The sequence below is a fragment of the Acanthaster planci genome, linkage group LG02, assembly GCF_054643075.1.
Source record: "Acanthaster planci isolate LZ-2023a linkage group LG02, COTS_SCS, whole genome shotgun sequence".
Taxonomy (NCBI): Eukaryota; Metazoa; Echinodermata; class Asteroidea; order Valvatida; family Acanthasteridae; genus Acanthaster; species Acanthaster planci.
This window is the reverse complement of record NC_141778.1, coordinates 31,723,237-31,743,685: the sequence shown is the minus strand read 5'-3', so window position 1 is coordinate 31,743,685 and position 20,449 is coordinate 31,723,237. Positions and strand designations below refer to the sequence as shown.

At 40.8% G+C, this 20,449-nt stretch overlaps 1 protein-coding gene across 3 annotated transcripts; it reads right to left on the bottom strand.

The window, feature by feature from the left end:
- Window positions 1-648: 648 nt before the first annotated feature.
- Window positions 649-20,031, bottom strand: LOC110976976 (serine/threonine-protein kinase PLK4-like). 3 transcript variants are annotated; one of them, XM_022230719.2, is made up of 18 exons: window positions 19,577-20,031; window positions 16,634-16,729; window positions 15,489-15,584; window positions 15,119-15,233; window positions 14,638-14,750; window positions 13,358-13,446; window positions 12,524-12,620; window positions 12,232-12,290; window positions 11,799-11,875; window positions 10,445-10,524; window positions 9,591-9,874; window positions 8,329-8,414; window positions 6,138-7,096; window positions 5,454-5,558; window positions 4,265-4,520; window positions 3,146-3,371; window positions 2,554-2,750; window positions 649-1,613 (listed from the first exon to the last, which is right to left on the bottom strand). In XM_022230719.2, exons 1-18 carry the CDS (start codon window positions 19,667-19,669, stop codon window positions 1,318-1,320), a joined length of 3,324 nt encoding a protein of 1,107 aa, XP_022086411.2. In that variant the 5' UTR covers window positions 19,670-20,031; the 3' UTR covers window positions 649-1,317. The 3 variants fall into 3 exon arrangements, with proteins under 3 accessions (XP_022086411.2, XP_086989150.1, XP_022086412.2); XM_087133024.1 differs by having other exon boundaries at window positions 2,593-2,750; XM_022230720.2 differs by having other exon boundaries at window positions 6,138-7,090.
- Window positions 20,032-20,449: the final 418 nt, after the last annotated feature.

Below are 20,449 nucleotides of genomic sequence, written 5' to 3'. Positions count from 1 at the left end.
GTTTTAGCAGCCACTTGTAGGAAAAACTGTGACATAAAGAGAGCAGAGCCTAGTCCAGTTTTCATTTGAAAAAAATTGGTGCTACATGTGATTCATCAGAATACTTTCTGCTTGAAGAAATGGTTTACCGATGGTAATTTATACTGGCAGACGTTCAAAAATGAGTCAGTGATTCAAACTTGACACTTCCTTTTAAAGGAAAAGAGTACACGTAGTTGATAGGACTACCCATCGAAAAAGAAATAAACATAAAAGCAAGGGAAATATCAAATCTTTCAAGTACTTATTCATTACCAAACCATCCCCATAAGGGGATGCCAAGAAATGAGCATGCCTTTAGACTTAAAGGTACACGTACCTTTTCTCATATTAGCCAGGACAGTTTGTTGCACTTTTGTCAGAGTGTTATGGATTCATGTAGCTGTTCAGTTTGTCGCAGTCAACTGTTTTCATCAACAAAATAATGTGAAAAACCCTGCTATGTTATATTGGAAATGCCACATTTGATTAAATCCTGGCATTTCTCAATGGGATGAGAAGACTTAGGACCATTTCAGGTTTAGGACTTAGCTCAGGTTGAGTTTTATTTTTCACACAAAAATTATTAATGATACCCAATTACACTCGAGTACAAACACACAAACAAAATTTGGCTGCACAGAGATTTAATTCTTTTCTGACAGAGGTCAAATGGTCACACAGAGGCACACAGTACTGGAAAGGATTCAAATAAAATTTTAATCCCTCTCTTTTGTACAATGAAGTTTGAATCTAAGAGGCTCTTAATAAGTGATATTTTTTTATATCTATAAATGGCATGTACAATGATTCAAAGTTTGTACTATATTCTCATTTTATTGAACACAATATGAAAACATATATAACTGTAGTTTACGCATAAAATCTCCAATTGTTAAAAACAAAAAACCCAAACCACTGTACATGATACAAAGTCTAACATTTGATCTAAATTCTGCTATCCTTATTGTCATGAATCAACCCATGAATTTCAGTTCGTGGACCAAAATATAAAGGAAGAGGATACTCAGAAATTGGATACTACTGAACAGGTACAAACTGTTGAGACTGTTAATTCTGTCGCATCCAAAACCACATGGTAAACTGATGAATAATGTTCCTCAAAGATTTGACGTCTATCTGTGGGAATTGTTAAGTACGACTTAATTAGAGGATATCCATAATTTGACCGGCATTTCAACAGTAGCTGCAGACCAGCCGGGTGCATTAGTCTGGATTCAAGGCTTTGTTGTCTCTCTTTGAGAAAATAACAATTGACAGCTAGATCTAAGGTAGACATCACTTGCTGACAAACATTTCAACGATTGCAGACAACTGCGCCAGTTTGGACTTGACGCTGTCCGGCAGTTTGTCAGTGGGTCCGTACTGCAGGATATTTCCCTGCGCATCGATGAACTTGACCGACAACACCGACGCCCCGACAATGATCTGGGTGCCGTCATTGTACTGGACCCACATCTCACCCGTGGCCATCTGGGACGCCCAGCCGACGTTGGGCACAAAGGTGCTCTTGAGGATGTTCTGTTGGCTGGGGGGACTGCAGTCCCTTACCCGTTTACTGCTAGCCTTGGAACCTAAAAAAGAAAGCACAGGGATAATAATTCGTTCCCAAAACATAGACAGGTTGAGGTGTACCAATCTCACATACCTAAAGTGAGCAAAAGAGGTCTACTTAGTGTAAGTTGCAAAGAACTTGTGAAGATTCAGCAAGGTCCACACAAGATTACCCTCTTTCTGGAAGAAAGTTTTAGAGGTTTGGTTGGTTTGTTTGTATAAAAAAGAGGAATAGTCAAAGAAACCATAAACAAGAATCCTGCTTGAATGTGTACTCACAGTGCAAGACAAATGGGCATTTTCACTGAGTTTTCTTAACTATTTGAAAACACAAAGGAGTGTCCACACTAAGTAAGTGGTGGAAAAAACTTAGGGTACATGGGCTTCATTTAATGAAGATACAAAACTTTGTTTTCAATGCAGTTATTATACAGTAATCCTTGAATGGGTTACTAATAGTGCAAGAGGACAACTGAACGCTTACTCGCACTAAACAAAATAATCCTGTTCATGGAATGAAAGCACCTCGACTAGATGCTTTACTTATAAAAGTCATGAGTAACTACAAACCCAAGATGTTGACAGATTAACCACTCCAGCTGTTAAGAATGACTATGAAATGCCTTGATTTCAGATTTGCTCTTTCAAGAGCTGAACTCAATGCAAACTTACGTAAATGTATAGTAATTGTGTGATTTGTTTTACAGAAATCCACGCTCCACTGGCGCCCTCTTAAGTTTGAGCATTTCATGTACAACCTATCGGAAAAAAATGAACCACTGCAAACTACAATATTTAGGTCAAGTTTGTTCCCCGTGCAGGCTGCAATTCACGATGAACTCAATTCCAAAAGGAGTCTCAAATCAAAACTTTAATATAAAAAATTTTGAGTGTCTCCTACTCCTACACCTATTTATATTATTGGGAAATTTCATCTTGAAAAAGGTTTTGGGGGCCTACCGTGGGTTGGCTTTGACAAGGCAGTATTTGGTGCCTCACTCTTCATGCTGAAGACTGTGCCATCGTAGGAGCATACAGATGCTGACACAGGGGGTGGCACACTGGGTGAGGTCACGGTTGTCACAGGGGGAGCGCCAGGCTTAGAATTCTGGATGGTCTTGTCCGCCATTACAGAGGCACCTGATGAGGTCGGCTTTCTATAACCAAATGAAACAACTTCACTTACTTGAGCAGATTTTTGATCAACTTCAGACAGAATAGTCCAAGTTACTTCACAGGGTAACGATTCTTTCAAAATTTTTTGACTTATCAGGTTGCAAACAAAAGAACTAAAATCAAATCAGATTATACAGCAAGGTCTATTGTTTGGACTGAAGTTTCACAAATGACACCAATGCCCTCTATGAATTAAATTTTACAAATGGTAGACACAATAATTATATCGTTACTTGGAAATATTTTTTTGCACAATTGAGGGATTGTGTTTCACTGCGACATGTGCTGAGAAATCAGTATGCAAATACGGGGCATGTCTGCAATAACCACTCTGTGGAGGGGCGGAAAGAGATCTATTCAAACTGCCATATCTCACCTGCATATGATGATGGGGAAGTAGGGCCCGTGACCTTTGACTGACTCCATCCCAGCAATAGCTGCCTCCAGCTCCAGACACTGCCGGTGCACATCATGCATGTGATCCACCTTGGTCTGAGTGTCAGCGGGGATGGCCTGGTATCCATCAGACACATCAACTGAGGTGGCTTTGCTGCAGGAATCAGTGATTTGGAGGGTGTGTCCCAAGAGGTGAAGCTTTGTGCCTGGGTTGAGAAACATGTTGGATAAGGTGATGTTGAATGTTTACATCTGCAACATGAATATGTTAGTACCGTACTCACATTGACCGGCAGTGATGAAACTAGTGCATACAACCCTGAGAGACCGCAAGCACAAGAGGGCTGGGTGTCACTACTTAATAAATAATCCCCAACCAAGCATCATTTCCAGGAAGTAGCACACAGAAAAACTTCATATGTAATAAATTCACACCCATGAAAATGTCACAAGAGACAGAGAATTTGTAGTGTAAGGACAACTATATGCATTGCCAGCTAACCAGCATTTAGCACTAACACTAACTTCTGAAGCAAAATTTCAAAACACCAAACCTGGTTTTCTGATTTGCATTGGGTGATGGGTGACAAATTGACCAACTTTCAGCACAATACGAACATTCAAGAAGGAATGTGTTTTTGGCTAGTTCCAAGGGAAGCCATTACTGCAGTGACGCCACACTCACACACACTGCACACAGACTTATGGGGCACTTACATCTTAGAAAGACATAAAATCCCATCAGCCAAAGAGGCATTTAACATGGGTATTAGACCTGGATCATTCTATGAATTTGGGGCCCAGTTCTTTTCATTTCCCTGTCACATTTGACTACTGATTTTGTAAGTTTAGAACAAATCACAGGAGTGATTCATGAACACAAATTCCCAGGCAAACAAATAAAAAGATATTTCCATCTCAACTTACACGGGTCAAGTGGAGCAAGGACACAAGCTTTGCTGGACCCCGAATTTAAAGAATGACCCACCTATGTGCAAATATCGTGCACCAACCAACAGTAATGACTTCTAATGGTGATCACTGGACTAGTCTGTGGTGAAAGGGACCACTTTGACAAACGTGAAAGCTAGGGACCCACCTTCATAGAAGCAGGCCTCGAAGTCGGCCCCTGGCGAGTTCTCCATTAGCATACACTTGGCCTCCTTGGTGTACAGCGTCACCTTGGGCGTCTTGGAGCGCACCAGCTGCACAAACTTAGCAGCATACTGGTACTTCCTCCAGTACTTGGTGGGCAGGTCGTGGTAGGTGTACAGGGTTGTGTGGTCCTGGGGTGGGGAGGGAGGGGCGTCCGCTACGGGGAAACCTTTGCCGCCGTTCGGGTGGTAGAGGGTGATCTGAATAGTGGGTAAAACGTCAGAGGAGTGGCTAAACTGCTGAATAACCTAAGGTCGTGTTCAAATTTATGGGCTGTGGCTTAAAGTCATTATGCAACTGTACTGGATGTACATGCAGCATCTACCATTGACTCATGTGTGATTTCAAACAAACAAGTTCAGACATGGCTAAATATTGTCAAACATGTTGCTTAGCCAATCAAATGGCTATATTGAACCAGTTGCCGGCAGTATACGTTGCTTCACATTTTACATTTTGACATGTTGCTGTACTTTTTTGACATATTTTTCACCCAGCAAAAATGTATGTACTCAGCTGTTTGTTTGTCCTCAGCTCCATTGAACTGGCTACACTCATTATATTAATAACGTTCCATAGATTGTACATACGAGCAGGCCAATGAGACGGACTGTGCATTCAAGCCAGCCAATGAGACGGACTGTACATTCAAGCCAGCCAATGGGACGGACTGCACATTTGAGTCAGCCAATGAGACAGACTGTAAATTTGAGCCAGCCAATGAGACAGACTGTAAATTTGAGCCAGCCAATGAGACAGACTTTACACTTAAGTCAGCCAATGAGATTGACTGTGCATTCAAACCGGCCAATAAGAGAGACTGTACATTTGAGCCAGCCAATGAGATGGACTGCATACTTGAGCCAGCCAATGGGATGGCAGTGCATGTGTCCTGGAGTGAGAAGCTTTGATGTGATATGCTTCTGCCAACAAGGGAATCATGGATATACACATGTACTTGTAAGGTTAGAGTTGCCGACTACATTGGTGACTGCATCAGCTGACACTGCCCTGCCATTTGGAACGTGCTCTTGGGTGACCAAAGATGGCCTTAAAGAATAATTTCATTTCAATTTTTTTTTATAAATAAGGGCCTATACTCAGAAGCTCAGAGCCAGTTATGTAAAGCTAACCTGCATTCCATCTTCTGAGATCCTGCAGACTTCAACTACTCGGTCTCTGCCTTCTTTGCTCTTCAGAAACTCCAAGCAAACCTCACCACTGTCAAGTATACTCACCTGAAAAAACCCAAAATGAGCAAACAAGAGTATTGACAATAATCAAACCATGCTGAAAGCAGCAGTTATAAATGTTTTTAGGAAAGGGGAATCATTTCTTGAATTACATGCAGTTTTGAATGAGGCCAAATGTCAATAAAGAGAGGAGGTAATATTTGAAAATTTATGTCAATCTGCTTTACATGTGTTGTACATGAACCGCTCAAATTGCTGCAAGTATAACAAAACAAGCTTTCAATATGTTCCAGTCTAAAATGTTACTAGATAATGTTTGACTCCCTGCTGCAAGAGAAAGAGTGAAATGGCAAAATTTTGTGACCATATTATTACTTTGTCACAAAACAGATCGAAAGGAGGAAAATTTTAAAGAAATCCAAGACTGAGTTTTAAGGTTTTCTTGCAATGCAGGGTTTAGAAAAATACAACAAATTAATCTGCCAAGCACAAATTGAACCAGTCATAAGGAATTTTCAATACAAATTATTTTTTTTATTAAACTCAAGTTGAGTTTAATAAAACTCTCTTCTGGTCAGCTGATTTACATGCTTAACAGCTGAAACCAAGGACTTGTCATCTTACCACGGCATTCCTGGTGCGCTGCCTGATTGGTCTCAACCTACGGGCATTCAGTGGTGCTGTCAACTCAACCAAGCTCTTCCCATCATTGTCATCCCTCTGTTCCCTCTTCTCATGTTTCTGGGTGTGCCTCCGTTTCACCTCGCTTGTGCTTTGTTCCCTCCTGTGGCTGTCTCCCAAGGAGGTGGACGGCGTGGGTCGGCTCTTCTGCAAGTTGGTGTTCTCGATATCTTCCTTCCTCCGGTGCTTTGCATGACGGGCTTTCCCCGCATCGTACATCAAGCATCCCGACTGGTCGGGGGAACAGTCTGTTTGATGATTCTTCACTCCAGTTGTGGTACCTTGATGTGACTGGTGGGAGTCCCACTTCATTCTCTTTTCGTCAGAATCTTGTTTGGTGTCTCTTGATCCCAAGCTTTTTGTTCTATACTCAATTGGTTCTGTTTGTAAATCACCTGTTCTTTTCTCATAGTATTCCTTGTTTCTATATGCATCTTCCGATTGCTTGGGATCAGAAGACTTCCTCAGGAACAGTTGCTCTTCTGAAGCAGAATGTTCTTTGCTGCCCATGCCAACAAAAGCAGAACTTCCGATACGGAAATTGCTTCCTTTTTTCCCACAGAACCTGTCTGATTTATCCACGCTGCTCCTGTCACTCCTGTGCTCTCTGCTGGAGTCTGATACATGGGTCCAGTGGTTGTCATTCATGTTATGCCTGCCAAATTCGTGCCCGTTGTCATCGCGGGCGGTGAGTGGAGTCCTGTTTGGCTGGCTGCTGTTTGGCACTGCTTGTCGATGATGTCTCGCGTCTGTCCAGTCCGACAGTTCCGAGTGCTGAGAATGGTGCAGGCCGGCCAGGAAGCTTGAGGATTTGTTGTTACCGTCCACAGACTGGCTACGGTGATTACTGTGATAACTTGATTTGGCATCTTGCAGTAACTGGTGTTTGTATCCTTCTGTGCCTTGCACAAGAACATTAGAAAATTACATGGAAATTATGGAAGTGATATCTTCTTCACAAAAACTGAAAGTTATTGAAAAACCTCACAAAAATGGATGTTTTTCTACAAAATTGAAATACCAAAATTGGCTTCTGAGGGTTAAATTAGCTTCAACAATTTACAAACTGTCCATTTTGTTAAAGTTTTTGGAGGAACAGAACAAGTGTGATTTCTTTTAACAAATGCTTTAAAGGCTATTAGCTTCCTTAACCACTACCAGCCGGGGACTCCGGGATCGGAGCCGTATGGTTTATATGTGTGGCCGGGGTCTCCGAACTCGGACAAAGGAAACAGGGCCCTGTAACAAAAGACCGTACTCCAAACAAAAGACCAGGCTGCTGGGCATGACCGGCATTTTTCGCTCTCAAAAGTGGTGATAATCCAGCGTTATTTAGAAACCGTATACCAGGGTTTGGGGGTATTTAGAGCAAGCGGATTACCACCGGGGACAAAAGCTCTCCACCACCGCAGCGATGAGCCACACAGCACCGCTGCATGCTAATCTGGCCCCTATTGAAAAGAGGTCAGCAGTGCACTGAGCCAGGTTCGTGAACAAAAGACAGCTGTATAACACCGCACAATCTGGGCTCTGTTTACAAGGCTGCAGGCCTGGCTGAAATATTCGGGCGTCAATAAAGGTCAGCTGTCAACTTAGAGTAGTGCCTGAAGATTACTCAGTGCGGCTATAAACGACTGTTAAATGGAATGATGAATTGTTGAAGGATTTTGAAAACGGAAAAAATGATAGTCATGCCGGCCCAGCATCCTCAACGTTGAAAAATGCCCCGGTCCGAAGTGGTTAAGCTCAAACTGTAAGACAGAATTTTACAAAAAATTATGCATAAAAATGAATCGTGCTCTTGACTTTTAAAACAAGGTTAAAAGTATTTTTCAGTTTTCCTCCCATTTCTGTATAAGGCAAACATTTTTTCATTTATGAGATTACGAACATGGCATGAAATGGCAGGGTTGGAGGGAAGGAAATAACAATTCAATGTTCTTGTTTTTACATACATCTAACTTACAGCATATTAAGGTAAAAGGTGCTTCCAGTATGAAGACAAATAAAATAACTTGAAGTTTGATTTTTCTTCAGCTGACTCAACAAGATGCATTGAAAAAAATTAAATGAAGTCCATTATTTTGTTTTCAAAACACTAAAAAAAATTAGCTAAGAAGTGTTTGTATCTTACCCACGCTGTCCATGCAGGAATTCTGTCTGGATGTCGTGGATGACACAGACCCTGATTGGTCATCACACACTGAATTCTTCTTGAAGCTACAACGGAATATGAAATAATTACAACAGAACAAAAATGCACACGACAATGCCATTACAATTAACACCTTTACTACTCCTATCTGCTGGAAAACATCGAAATCCACTTCTAGGTTTTTGAAGCATCTAGATAGATTCAAAACTGTTCAGCAGAGCTTTGAATAGTTTAGCAGTACTTGAATGTTCAAATTTTGAACAAAATAAATCCTAAAAACTGTCTGGTGAGTATTACATTTTGGCATTTTCCTCTTGGACAAACAGTAACTGGTACAATAATTTACACTCGTACTTTCAAAATTGTCGCATGCAGTCTTGCTCAAGGACAACGATGCAATTATCCTCTGGTCAGCTCAGATCAAATATGAATACATGCCAAGATAAAAATGCACGATAAGTTGACCAATCGAGGCACAGCACTCCTGTATGAAAACAGGCCTTGAATTTCCCAACGGCCACAACGGCCATGGCCATCAGTGCCCTCCCATTTGGCGATGGTGCCTCCAGAAAGTGATTATGTTTCACCTCCAAGATGGCAGTGCCCTTTTTTCTCTTGGCCATAGTGCCCTACAAGTGTATATCGACTGCCCCTGTTCAGCGAGGTACACGGAAAGTGGCATGGAAAGCAACATACACATCATTCCATGATCGCGGTAACGGTATATCGAGAGCTGCACGTTTTTCACGCACACGGGACAACTGCATAGTCGTGGCAGTATTTTAACTAGCACTGCAATGTAGTGTTTGCAGTTTAGGGCCACGTGCAGCGTGCGATCCGATCTGCATAACACAACGTCACTCGAGTGTGGTAGGCAAAATACTGAGGAAAGAATGGCTGCAGTCAAAACAGGCTGAAGCCTTTCAACACTCGGCTGCTGGTTCAGCACTAATCATGGACATGTTAAGGTATAATGCATATCCTACTTTTGCTTAGGCCTGAATGAATATTGATTTTCATGCAATATAAAAAAAATCGAGTGGCATTAATGCCCATAACTTTGGTACGCTGATGGAATACCCTCACGTTTGGCATTTGTGCCCTTTATTTCAGCCAGTCCACCAATACCAAATGGCAGTGCCCTAAAAAAAAATGAAATTCGTTGCCTGTGAAAAATGTCATCATCACTAGTAAAAGCACTGTGAACTATTTCTTGCTGCAGCCAATTTGTCCAAACCTACCCAGCTCTGTCTCGGACTGGCGGTGATGGCGGGTGCCGGTCATACTGGTTCCCTCTCCACCGTGCCTCACTGTACCCCTCCTGTACCCTGCAACTGTTAAAGTCAGAGGCGTGGCCCTTGGTTCCACCCAACCCCTCTTCCTGCGACACCAGTGGGGTGAGATTGGGAAGGGGCAAGGCTTTGATCGGTCGGCTACGGGAAGACAGACGGCTGGGGAAGGTTGTTGCTGTGGAGAGGGTTGCCATGGTAGCAAGGCCACTGTCTACTGACGACTCAATGTGCCTCTGAATAAAGTTGCAAGGAATAAAAAAATGAAAGCTTTGGAATTGTTCCAATTAAGAATTTGAATTCCATTTTTCCATCGTTTAAGGGCAGCAAGCCACTCATAAAAATTGCAATTATTCATCTTCTGCAGCATTAATGGGAATATTAGCCATGCTTGCACAGGAGAAATGTACCCATGGCTATGCAGCAAACTTATTGCACATTCTGCTCAACTGTAATTTTCTTTGGTTTTTGTTTCCTCTTTTTTTGTAAGTCAAAGACAAAGAGAACATCAGCATCAAAATATGAGAATCAAAACAGACTAACAAATAGGTTTATGTACTAATGACATTACAGTTTGTTTGGATGTGTGCTTTCCTATGGCAGCTATGTAGGGACCGCAGATTTCAAGCTCCACAGAAAAGCGAACGTGTAAACAAAGTGAAATGTCAGAAGTAAACAGGCCTATTAATTGTGCATACTGTACTCCATATGCATGCCGTAGGCAAGCCAAGGGAGGTTGTTGCTACACAAAGGGCTCCCTCTCATTCTGCACAAAGCCAATAGTGTTCTCAAATAAAGAAACTCACTTGTTTGGCAGTCTGGCCATCTTGCACCAGGTGGTGATTGATCAAGGGGCTCTTTGTCATGAATGGGTGGTCCAGAACACCTGGGATAAAATTAGCAAGAAAAAAAAAACAATTTAGAAGATATCATTTCACTATAAAGAGTATACATTCTGAGATAAGACGAGAATGACATATTAACAACACAATCAGCCTGTAAGCTAATGTCTGAGCCCAGAGTTTAAATTTGTGATTACAAGATTTCAATTGTTTAAGCTACTGTGACCGTGACTATCAACCTTTTGGTCAAAAATGCAATAGGCTTCTTGGGATCATCAAAAGCAATCCACAAATCAAATATGAAGTCCATATGACAAGTGGTTCTCAAGTGGTTGCCCTGACAAGATTCTTCCAGACACATACACCTGTATCTACACACGATTATTACACATGCCTAGTGTGGACATTCCTTTATTCTCCTTTGGTTAAAAACTTAGGGAAAATGTTCCTTTTTCTATGAAGACTCTTTCAACTTGGATATTTGATGATTCCCTAAACCGATCCTCTTCATTTTGCCACCCACAGCCCTGATCCCAGAATGCCTCTGAAGCTGTTTTTCAGAGAGGGGAAAACACTGTGTGGACATATGCAAACCCACATAATTTCCTCTGCTCAAACATTATGTGGACTTCTTTTTTACAGAGGTCAAAGCTTGCTCACATACAGGGACGGACAAGGCAGAAACAGAATGCTTTTAACTTTGTTGATGGAGCACAAGAAGAAGAGTGTGACATTAGAAAAAAGGGCTGTGCCGAAAATCCGAATAACCCAATATTCGATCAATTGTCGAATATTCAAATACTGTTTTTCGAATTGGAATATTCCAAAAAAATATTGCAAAATTCATGAAAAGGAAGGGAAAATTTTCTTTTGTTTTATTAGAATAAATGAGAAAATTTCACTATGGAGGCTTGTTTCAAGCAGATTCAAATGAAAAGCATCAGAAATCTTGCAACAATTTAAAAAGTAATTAATTCATTTAACAATTTGAAAGGAATAGAAATTTTCAACAGGGCAAGAAGTCTTGTTCATCTCTTAAATCTTGCTAACTCATGGCTGGAGATACTCCTAGATGTGAGAAGCTATTATATTGATCATGATGTATAATTGCCTGTGTTATTGCAACTGATTTTGTATATGGTTTGTTAATCAACAATCTGCCTGTCAGTGCGACTGAATATTCGGATATTCGATCAAATTGAAGGCCTTATTAGAAACTAAAGCTGCCGGCAATATGAGATAAAAAGAATGATTTGTGGTTTGGAAAATAGTAAGAATGGAACTGATTTAGTTTCTTCGCAACAAAATCAATGTTTACCTGAGAGACTGATTCTTTCATCTGGGTTCTTTCTGAGAAGTTTGAGTATGAGGTCCTTGGCTTCAGCAGATATTTTCCTGGAAAAAAACATAAGGCAAAAATGTCAGAAAAACAAAGAATACAGATAAAGATTGTAAATATAGCAGTCCATAAACTTTCGTGCGGGACACGTGGAAAAATTGAATAGGAAGGCAGCAAAAAACTGAAAATTTGAAAGACACACACAACTTTGAAATGCTCTGAAATCTGTTTGTGTTCTTTACTGTTGTATTTTCAAAATCTCAAAAAGTCACAATACTTTTCTGAGCAATGTAGGGCATAAAGTGCATCGCTTGTGACTGGCTGTCATTCATGCAGATTTTGCTAAGCAGAGAAACTTGCTGTAAAGAACTTGATAACTAGACTAAGAGGAAAACGTCAGTGTGTTACTTACTCTGGCATGACATAGTCTGCCAGGACAACCTTGTTCAGTGTGCTCTTCACTGCCTCTGTCTGTAGAAAAGAAACATAGTTCATTACAGAAAAGAAACAATAAACATAGCATCAAAGAAGCAAAAACAATTAAATTGAAACCTTTGTATACATAATAAATTTAAAAAAATTTATATGAGGATACTCATATGAAACAATTTCTTTTTCTTGTTGTGAATTCCTTTCAAAAATTTGTGATTTTCGTTGCAATCATGGAATCTATGGTGGACAGAAATAAAAACTGTCATACATACATCAAATGGTGGCCGGCCGGCCAAGAATGTGTACAGCATACACCCTAGTGACCACACATCAGACTCAAGGCCATGGGCACTACGGGTTGCTATCTCACTGCAGGTATGGAAGCAAAATTACAGCATTATTCAGCACGGTCAAGAGGTACAAAAGTAAGAGGTGGTTTTCAAATCTTGCTATCATCTCTGCTGTGGGCATTGCCTCTTGTAGGCCTTGAATGTTCACACTAAATGAACTACTTCCATCTTTGGGTTGGCAGCATCCATTCTAATGTTCCTCAGACTTTTTTCCCTAAGCTGAATGTCTGTCTTTTAGGGTGGTTCAAAAAATCAGGCAGAGCCAGAGATGATGATGAAACTGAGATTTGGAAAATTCTCCAAGAAAGCTAATAATTAGTGTGACACCTATGTTTTTTGCTGGAATGATGTAGTACTGTATAGGTGCTACAATATTACAGCTATGGCTGAGTTGTCTTACTGTAAGAACGAACAGCGATTGTGTTCACTGGCTCATTTGTAGTTCTGCTTCCTGTGCAAAACAATTATGCCATATTGTGGTAGAAAGGCAAAACTTACTGTTGTCCTAATATTTGGATGCATGTAGGAGCTTGGATCAATCTACATGCATGTTTGTGAAACAATCCTCAAGTATGCAGAATTTGGCTCAGATGGAATGTGTACATGTATACCCTGTAGGTATATGTGGTGAATGGATCTATACTGTTTAGCTCAGGGGATATCCATGTAAAAAAAGTATGTTCAGTGGCATGCTAGCACATCTGCAATTCCCACAATGCACTCTTCACACTTCGGTGGAACAAACTGTCTACATACGGTGAGATGTAGTTGGGCGTGCCACACATGGTATAGTGCTTCTCATTGGGCATGTTCAGCTTTGCTGCAAGGCCAAAATCGGCAATTTTCTGAGGAGAAAAATAATAAGAGTAGAACTGCTGACAGTCGTGACAAGTCAAGCAATCCTTCAAAAACAAAAAGTGTGTATATGGTGAATAGACACACATATCCTGACAAGCCTTTGTATATTTTGTCATTTTTGCTTGCACATAAGAGTATAGGATCTACATACACATGGCAGTTGACACAAAAAATAACCAAAACAAACCCCACACTGCTTGACTGATGTCTGTTTATTACCAGCACGTGGTTGGGCACATCAATACCAGTGACCCCTCCATAGTGCTCCATTTTGGGGGTCGTCTTACTGAACAAACTTAACCACTGCGCACGGTGTGCCGTATGACGATCTCAAGTGCTGAGGGAGAGCTGACTTAGCTGGAGAAATATGGAAGGGCTGCATAGCACCGTGATCAGAACTGAATCTGCTTGCCCTGAAGAAGGTACTCAGTTACCGAAAGCTCAGCAATCACATATTCCAGAGCACTGATTTATATTAAATTTTTGTCAATATTCTGACTTAGCCGGAGTTTACTGTACAATACATTACATGTGCGTAAAGTCTGTTGGTTTGGTTTTGCCCCCTAATACTTGTAAGATCCTTGCAGCTGCTTGAGGCCAACAGTGAATAGTTTGAGGTTTTCAATGGAGTATTCGTGTGGTTCAAATGCAGTAATGCATGCAGGGCTCAACACACGGTGCACTGACTTCCCTATGTGCATGTACAGTGCATCGTTTGGAGCTTATCGCAATAATTTTTGGCATATCGATTTACACAATATCAATTTACACGATATCCCGATATGTGTTTTTACAAACGATACGATATCCAATATCAACATCATATTGAAATATCATGACATATCGGCATATCGAACAGGCTTATTTGTTGAGACTTCTTATTTAGTACAAAAGGTAAGGCTTTGACATGGTTGAACCAGTGAAGTTACCTGCCCAATGTCAAATCGTATCCAAAACTTATGGCTATGGCTTGAAGTAGCATGCTTGCCTATTGAAGCCACTGGCAAATGGCCACAGCCACTTCCCATAGATCAGTGTGTCACCCTCAGCCGCAACCAGTTGATTTGGACAATTCATGACCTCGGTGTCCACACTTGGCACTCGTGGCAAATGAAACCATGCATAGATCTCTACAAGTGTTACACAGGGTGTTACCATGTATGAGAGTGGTCACTTACACAGTGCATATCCTTTGTGAGCAGTATGTTTGCCAGGGTCAGGTCTCGGTGTAGTATTCCGTGTGAATGGAGATAAAGCATTCCAAGCACAATCTCCTTCAGACAGTGGCGTGCTACACAAGCAACAGAGAGAAATGGGTGTTATTCCTTGTGGTCTCGTTTAGTTTCTAGAATTTTTTAAGAGAAAAAAAATCAAACTTCAATGTGTCCAATGAATTGATGACAAAACAAAGCACGAAATAAACTTTGGTGTCCTTAAACTGTGCCTAAAACATTCACACACGGCAAACCATCTAGGTACAATTGCAGTAAAGTGTCTTGCTGGAGAACACAGACAAACTAAACCACTTTTGAAAACTACATCAATGCTGCATTTGCATTGGACATATATATTATTGATCAACACTGTAAACTGCTTGTAAACACGTGCCAAAACATTTTAAACACTTTTTTTGGCAAATCCTTGATAGCTTTGGCATACCTTCTTCCTCTGTTAAAACTTTGTTGTGGGTCTTGAGGTAACGGTTCATTTCCCCATTGTGGCACATCTCCAGTACCAGGTAAACATAGTTATTGTCTTCAAAGTAGCTGTAGAGCTGTAGGTGAAGAAATGAATCATGCATTGGTTGGTGTTTAATACTGTAATAAACCTCATGGTATTATCCATTTTTACCGGTTTCAAATGGATGGACAAGTCAGTCACCAGTTAGCACTGTAAAATTTTTGCATTTTGTATGGAGCAGGTGTTAAGAAATATATCACCATCCAACACCAACAACAAGCAACTTTTGAAATGAGGCAATCAAGCAATACAAAGGTTGTTAAATTTATGACAAAGTTTTGCAACTTACCTCCAAGATGGATGGATGCTTGAGCTGGCACTGAATCTCCACTTCGTTCCTGACCCTGCCCACCATGCCTGCTGCCTGCATCATCTTCTTATCTATCTACTCAATCCAGCAGAGCAAAAATCAGATAGAACACAAATTCAAGTGTTATCTTTTGGTAACTTTGACACTGTTTTGAAGACAGAACCTTCCACAGTAACTTCACGGATGTCGCATTACATTCCATGGAAGTTTTTCTGTCAATTATGAACTAGACTTGTTTATCAGTTATGGATCATAGAGCATTCACATGTAGATGTACATGTGGTACGTACATTTAAATGGAATCAACATTTTAAAACCTGAGTCTTGCATTAATGGCATGTACCTTTCAGATTTACTTAATGCAGGAAAAAAAGTTTGGACAAATTTCTTCTACTGAACTTCAGTACTTGATCACATATCAGAAGGTTAAATTTATGTTTTTTAATAAATGACATTTATCTGTCTTGATCACAAGCAGCGCTTGAAGTGTTGCATTCATTACTATTCAACCTTTCCAATATGCCACCTGCCATATAGTGTAGATCTTACTCACTGGTTATGATTTCAGAATGTGTTGGAAATGTTGCCTGAACTTTTAAAATTCTAAGTGGCATATGAGCATTCAACCAATGAACAGTAAATTGCCAACCTCATTTTGAATTAGGAAACATTTACAGCACTAGTAAAAAAACTTGTTTTACTACATGCACATCATTTAATAATGAAAAAGAGTTAGGGATAAGAAACATGTACCAGGTGGCAAAATGGCAATAAGAGTCTGCCATACATGTACACACCAGTACAGCATCTCACTACATACATGTACATGTCCCCACTGATGGGCTACTTGGGTTCATGGGAGACTGAGAACAAACCTATCGACATGTACATGTAGGCCATGTCTGAATGAACTGGCTGTAGCTAGGTACATGTAATGCACATGTACTTACATGTATTTATGGAAATGCCTACATGTATGTCATGTAGCTCGTGGTTGTGCCCACTTTCCATATGCATTTTATATCTAGCTGTAGCCAATTCACTTGGACATGGCTTAGATGCTCTTGTGGCCTGACAACATGGTGGCATCTTGAGATTGTGCATTTACAGTCCACTATACATACCATTTTGATGGCCACTTCTTGACCAGTGTTTGTGGCCTTGGCACTGTACACGCAGGCAAAACCCCCTTTTCCAAGGAGATTCATTACCTGGTAATCCTGCAAAGCAAAGGAAAATAATAAAAAGGTATATATGTACATGTGGGGGGGTGGGGGGCATGCCCCCCCAATGGAATGGATAGTTCACAGGGCTAACAAAAACTTGTCCCCCAAAAAACCACACCACTGAAAGCTTGTGCCCCCTTTGTGCCCCCCACTAGTAAAACCCTAGCTACGCCACTGAAACTCAGCAGCTAGAAATAGAACTTAATCTGCAGAATACTTAGGTGTACTTTTTCAGACGATACTATCCCCTGCACTACAAGGTTGACTGAGGAACCCATCACATCATGTAAATTTCTGCTCTGCAAGATCACTACATTAGTACATACTGTATTTGCGTCTCATATACATGATGTACATGTATGAGTTGGTTGATGTCGAGTTAGTTGGTGTACAAGTTGGCTTGGAATTTGGATACGAGTTAGTTGGTGCACAAGTTGGCTTGGATATGAGTTAGTTGGTGTACAAGTTGGCTTGGATACGAGTTAGTTGGTGTACAAGTTGGCTTGCATACGAGTTAGTTGGTGTACAAGTTGGCTTGGATACGAGTTAGTTGGTGTACAAGTTGGCTTGCATACGAGTTGGTTGGTGTACAAGTTGGCCTGCATACGAGTTAGTTGGTGTACAAGTTGGCTTGCATACGAGTTAGTTGGTGTACAAGTTGGCTTGCATACGAGTTAGTTGGTGTACAAGTTGGCTTGCATACGAGTTGGTTGGTGTACAAGTTGGCACGAGTACGAGTTGACATGTTCCCGTTAGGCCTAGTCACAATGCAACGTAGACAACAGCACTGGGCTAGTACCCAGATCTACCACTACATTGACACTGTACTTGCAGAACTGCAAGCCACTACTTCGGCCGTGTGCAGTTCTGCAACTAGTAGGCCTAACTACATTTATCATTGATGACATCATTTTTTTCATGAAACAGAAATAATGAATGTTTATAAGTGCATTCACCTTGTTGAATGGAACTCATGAACATACTCTAACCATTTCGAGAGTGAAAAAACATAAGTTTGTTACTTCTTTATCCATGTCATTTAATTACACGTATCTTTAAATAAATTTCAAACAATTTCAAATCATAATAACCTTTTGGACAAAATTTTACTCTCTCCAGGTTTTTATGGCAGTTATATAATGATAAATATACAGCCAGTAATCAGGTAATGATGATCATTACCAGATTACTGGCCATAATCAGGTCCATGACCAAACCACAATCTTGCGACGTCCCCAGTTTCTGCTTATGTCGCTTGTTCAAGCAGCAATAACGTCATTCTTAACGGGTCACGTGATAATGTTATTTTCCCGAGAGATTTTGGGAAAATGACGAGATTTGAAATGCCAGCAGCAAACATGGCCAGAGTTGGCATTACCGTTGGAGTCTATGGCAAAATTATTTCTGATCTCTATTTTGGAGAATCACTATGGTAAAATATAAAATTTGCCACACTGAATCGATGGAGATTTTTAATGGCAACATTTTCAGGCATAAAGTAAACTTCGGCAAAGCTTTATTTTTTTCACGTTGACGTTTTCATCAGCAGAATTGGACTCACCTATCCACCGAATTCAACATATCCAGTGCAAGATTCGACCGTAAAAATCTCCTCAATTCACTTTTAGCGATACCCCATGAAAGGAAATTTCACGTAGATCTGGGATAGTACATGTATGTCTCTAGTTAATTTTATCAATCAGAGCAATTTGTATTGAAGTTTTTGGCCAATAAAGACATTGATGTCATCTGCGAACCGTGATCTAAAAATAGCCTAGCTCAAAAATTATGTCATCGTCGTACAATCGAGTGGCGTACACATAATCTGGCGTCATCGCTAGCTTGTGGATTGATCCCGACCTGATGATCTCACAGGCCTACATGTACATGTATGCCTATAGAGCCTGAAAGTAAAAGGTCACTTGGCAAAATCCGGAACCCTCGCACGGTCCGCCTATGGGGATTTTACATGTGGCCGTCCTATCATGTTCGATAATTTTTGGAAGAATGATTCCTAACTGAAACCACCCACGAAACATTCATGTCAGAATTTTCCCTTTGTTCTCGTCCAGTAATATTAAAGAAAAGTCAGCATTAACAACCTTCCACTTCCGGCAGTACCGTTCCTACACTGTAGGTCTCCTTGTTCATTCACCTTTGTTATCATTCCCCGTGCTTTAATATACGTGGAAACGAGATTGTACATTTACCTACCTGCAGTTGATGGACTTTAGATTCAGTCGAGTTGACCTGACGCAGTTCTTAGATTAGGTTAGATTATACATCAGAATCTTTCGCTAAAGCAGGCTATTGCTTTAAGTTTATTTCATTATAAATTACAACATTGGTAAGATATTTTGGACTGCTTTTATTTGGGCTTTTACCGAAAGACTACCACCATAAAGTATAATTCTGTAACTGTCCATCTACATGTATGTACGAGACCATGGAATTGCAGTTCTTCAAGCATTTTAAATTTCGGAAGTGATTGGTCAATTTTTGGCAGGATAGGCCTACATGTAATTCTCTTTTAGGTCAGGTAATTTTTCAGTTTCTATAAATTGATTAGCCACACTAGTAGTGGGGCTATAAATTGATATGTTAGCAAATATTTAACAAAAGGCCTTTACAAGTAGATTTTACAAGAAGTTACTCAACTGAACAAAAAATATTACAAATTCTAAAAGTTTTGCATGTTATTTTTTCAATCCAAGGGTTCCAGAAGCGCAGCATCAGGGGGTCAACTTTCAGGCTCTATTTATTCTGTTTAGGCCTAGGCTAGCGCCTATTTATTTACGCCTACATGATGTAAATCATGTTGTAGGGCCTTGGCCTACTCACCTTTATACTCTCCCCCATTCCACTGTTGAGGGATCTAGATGTCATTCTGTATTCCAAGTTTGAAGGCAAACGATGTACTGTACGCACTGGCATAACTTCGAAAAGCAGCAATAGCCTATACGTTCCTCCACACAATCAGCATGTTCAGGGCACATACATAGCCTACGTGATGTAGCCTACACACGCATACACGGGACACATTGTAAGGCACGCAAGAGGACTTCGGACGTTGTTCGACAAAACACTCGACGAAAAGCCGTCCAAAACACCAATTTCAAAAATCTGTACCACAAAGTAAACTATCCAGATTTGATGTATGACGAGTCAAGAATATTCTGAAGCTATCATGATTTCAATTGAGAGTCAAGATCTCGGTGAATTCCTTGACGATCGTTTTGTGTACATTTCGGTGCAATCCGAATCTGTAGAATCCGCACATTCGAACTTACGCGCCGCGTGATATAGAGGGCGCTATTGATGGCAACAGATGTCAGGTCAACTCGCCCCCTGACCGACTTGCCCCTTACCAACTCGCCTCCTGGCCGACTCGCCCCCTGACTGACTCGCCCCCTGGCCGACTCGCCCCCGGGAACGTCAAGCAAATATGGCCCGCCCAATGTATTAAAAAAAACACCAATGGTTCTAACCAACGACGCGACACGAACGACTCACGGACGGTGATGGATATTTGGACATCACCACTAATCACTTATTTTTCAAACGCTTCCTACGTCCACTGTCTGATTAGGTTATTTGTACATCCAACATACCCTCAGGATCAACAACTTCGAACCCTCCGTCCCATTAATATTTGGGTATGTGACTGTATCTTCTTGTAGTGACCCGATATCCAGTTAGTTAGTTATAGAGTTC

What these genes read in the sequence shown, in the direction of transcription:
- LOC110976976 (XM_022230719.2), bottom strand. Translation starts at nt 19,669, where the DNA reads ATGCCAGTGCGTACAGTACATCGTTTGCCTTCAAACTTGGAATACAGA. An exon ending in GCAGACTATGTCATGCCAGA is followed by an intron (nt 11,876 to 12,231) that starts GTAAGTAACACA and finishes GTTTTTTTCCAG; the next exon opens with GAAAATATCTGCTGAAGCCA. An exon ending in AGCGCACCAGGAATGCCGTG is followed by an intron (nt 5,559 to 6,137) that starts GTAAGATGACAA and finishes GGGTTTTTTCAG; the next exon opens with GTGAGTATACTTGACAGTGG.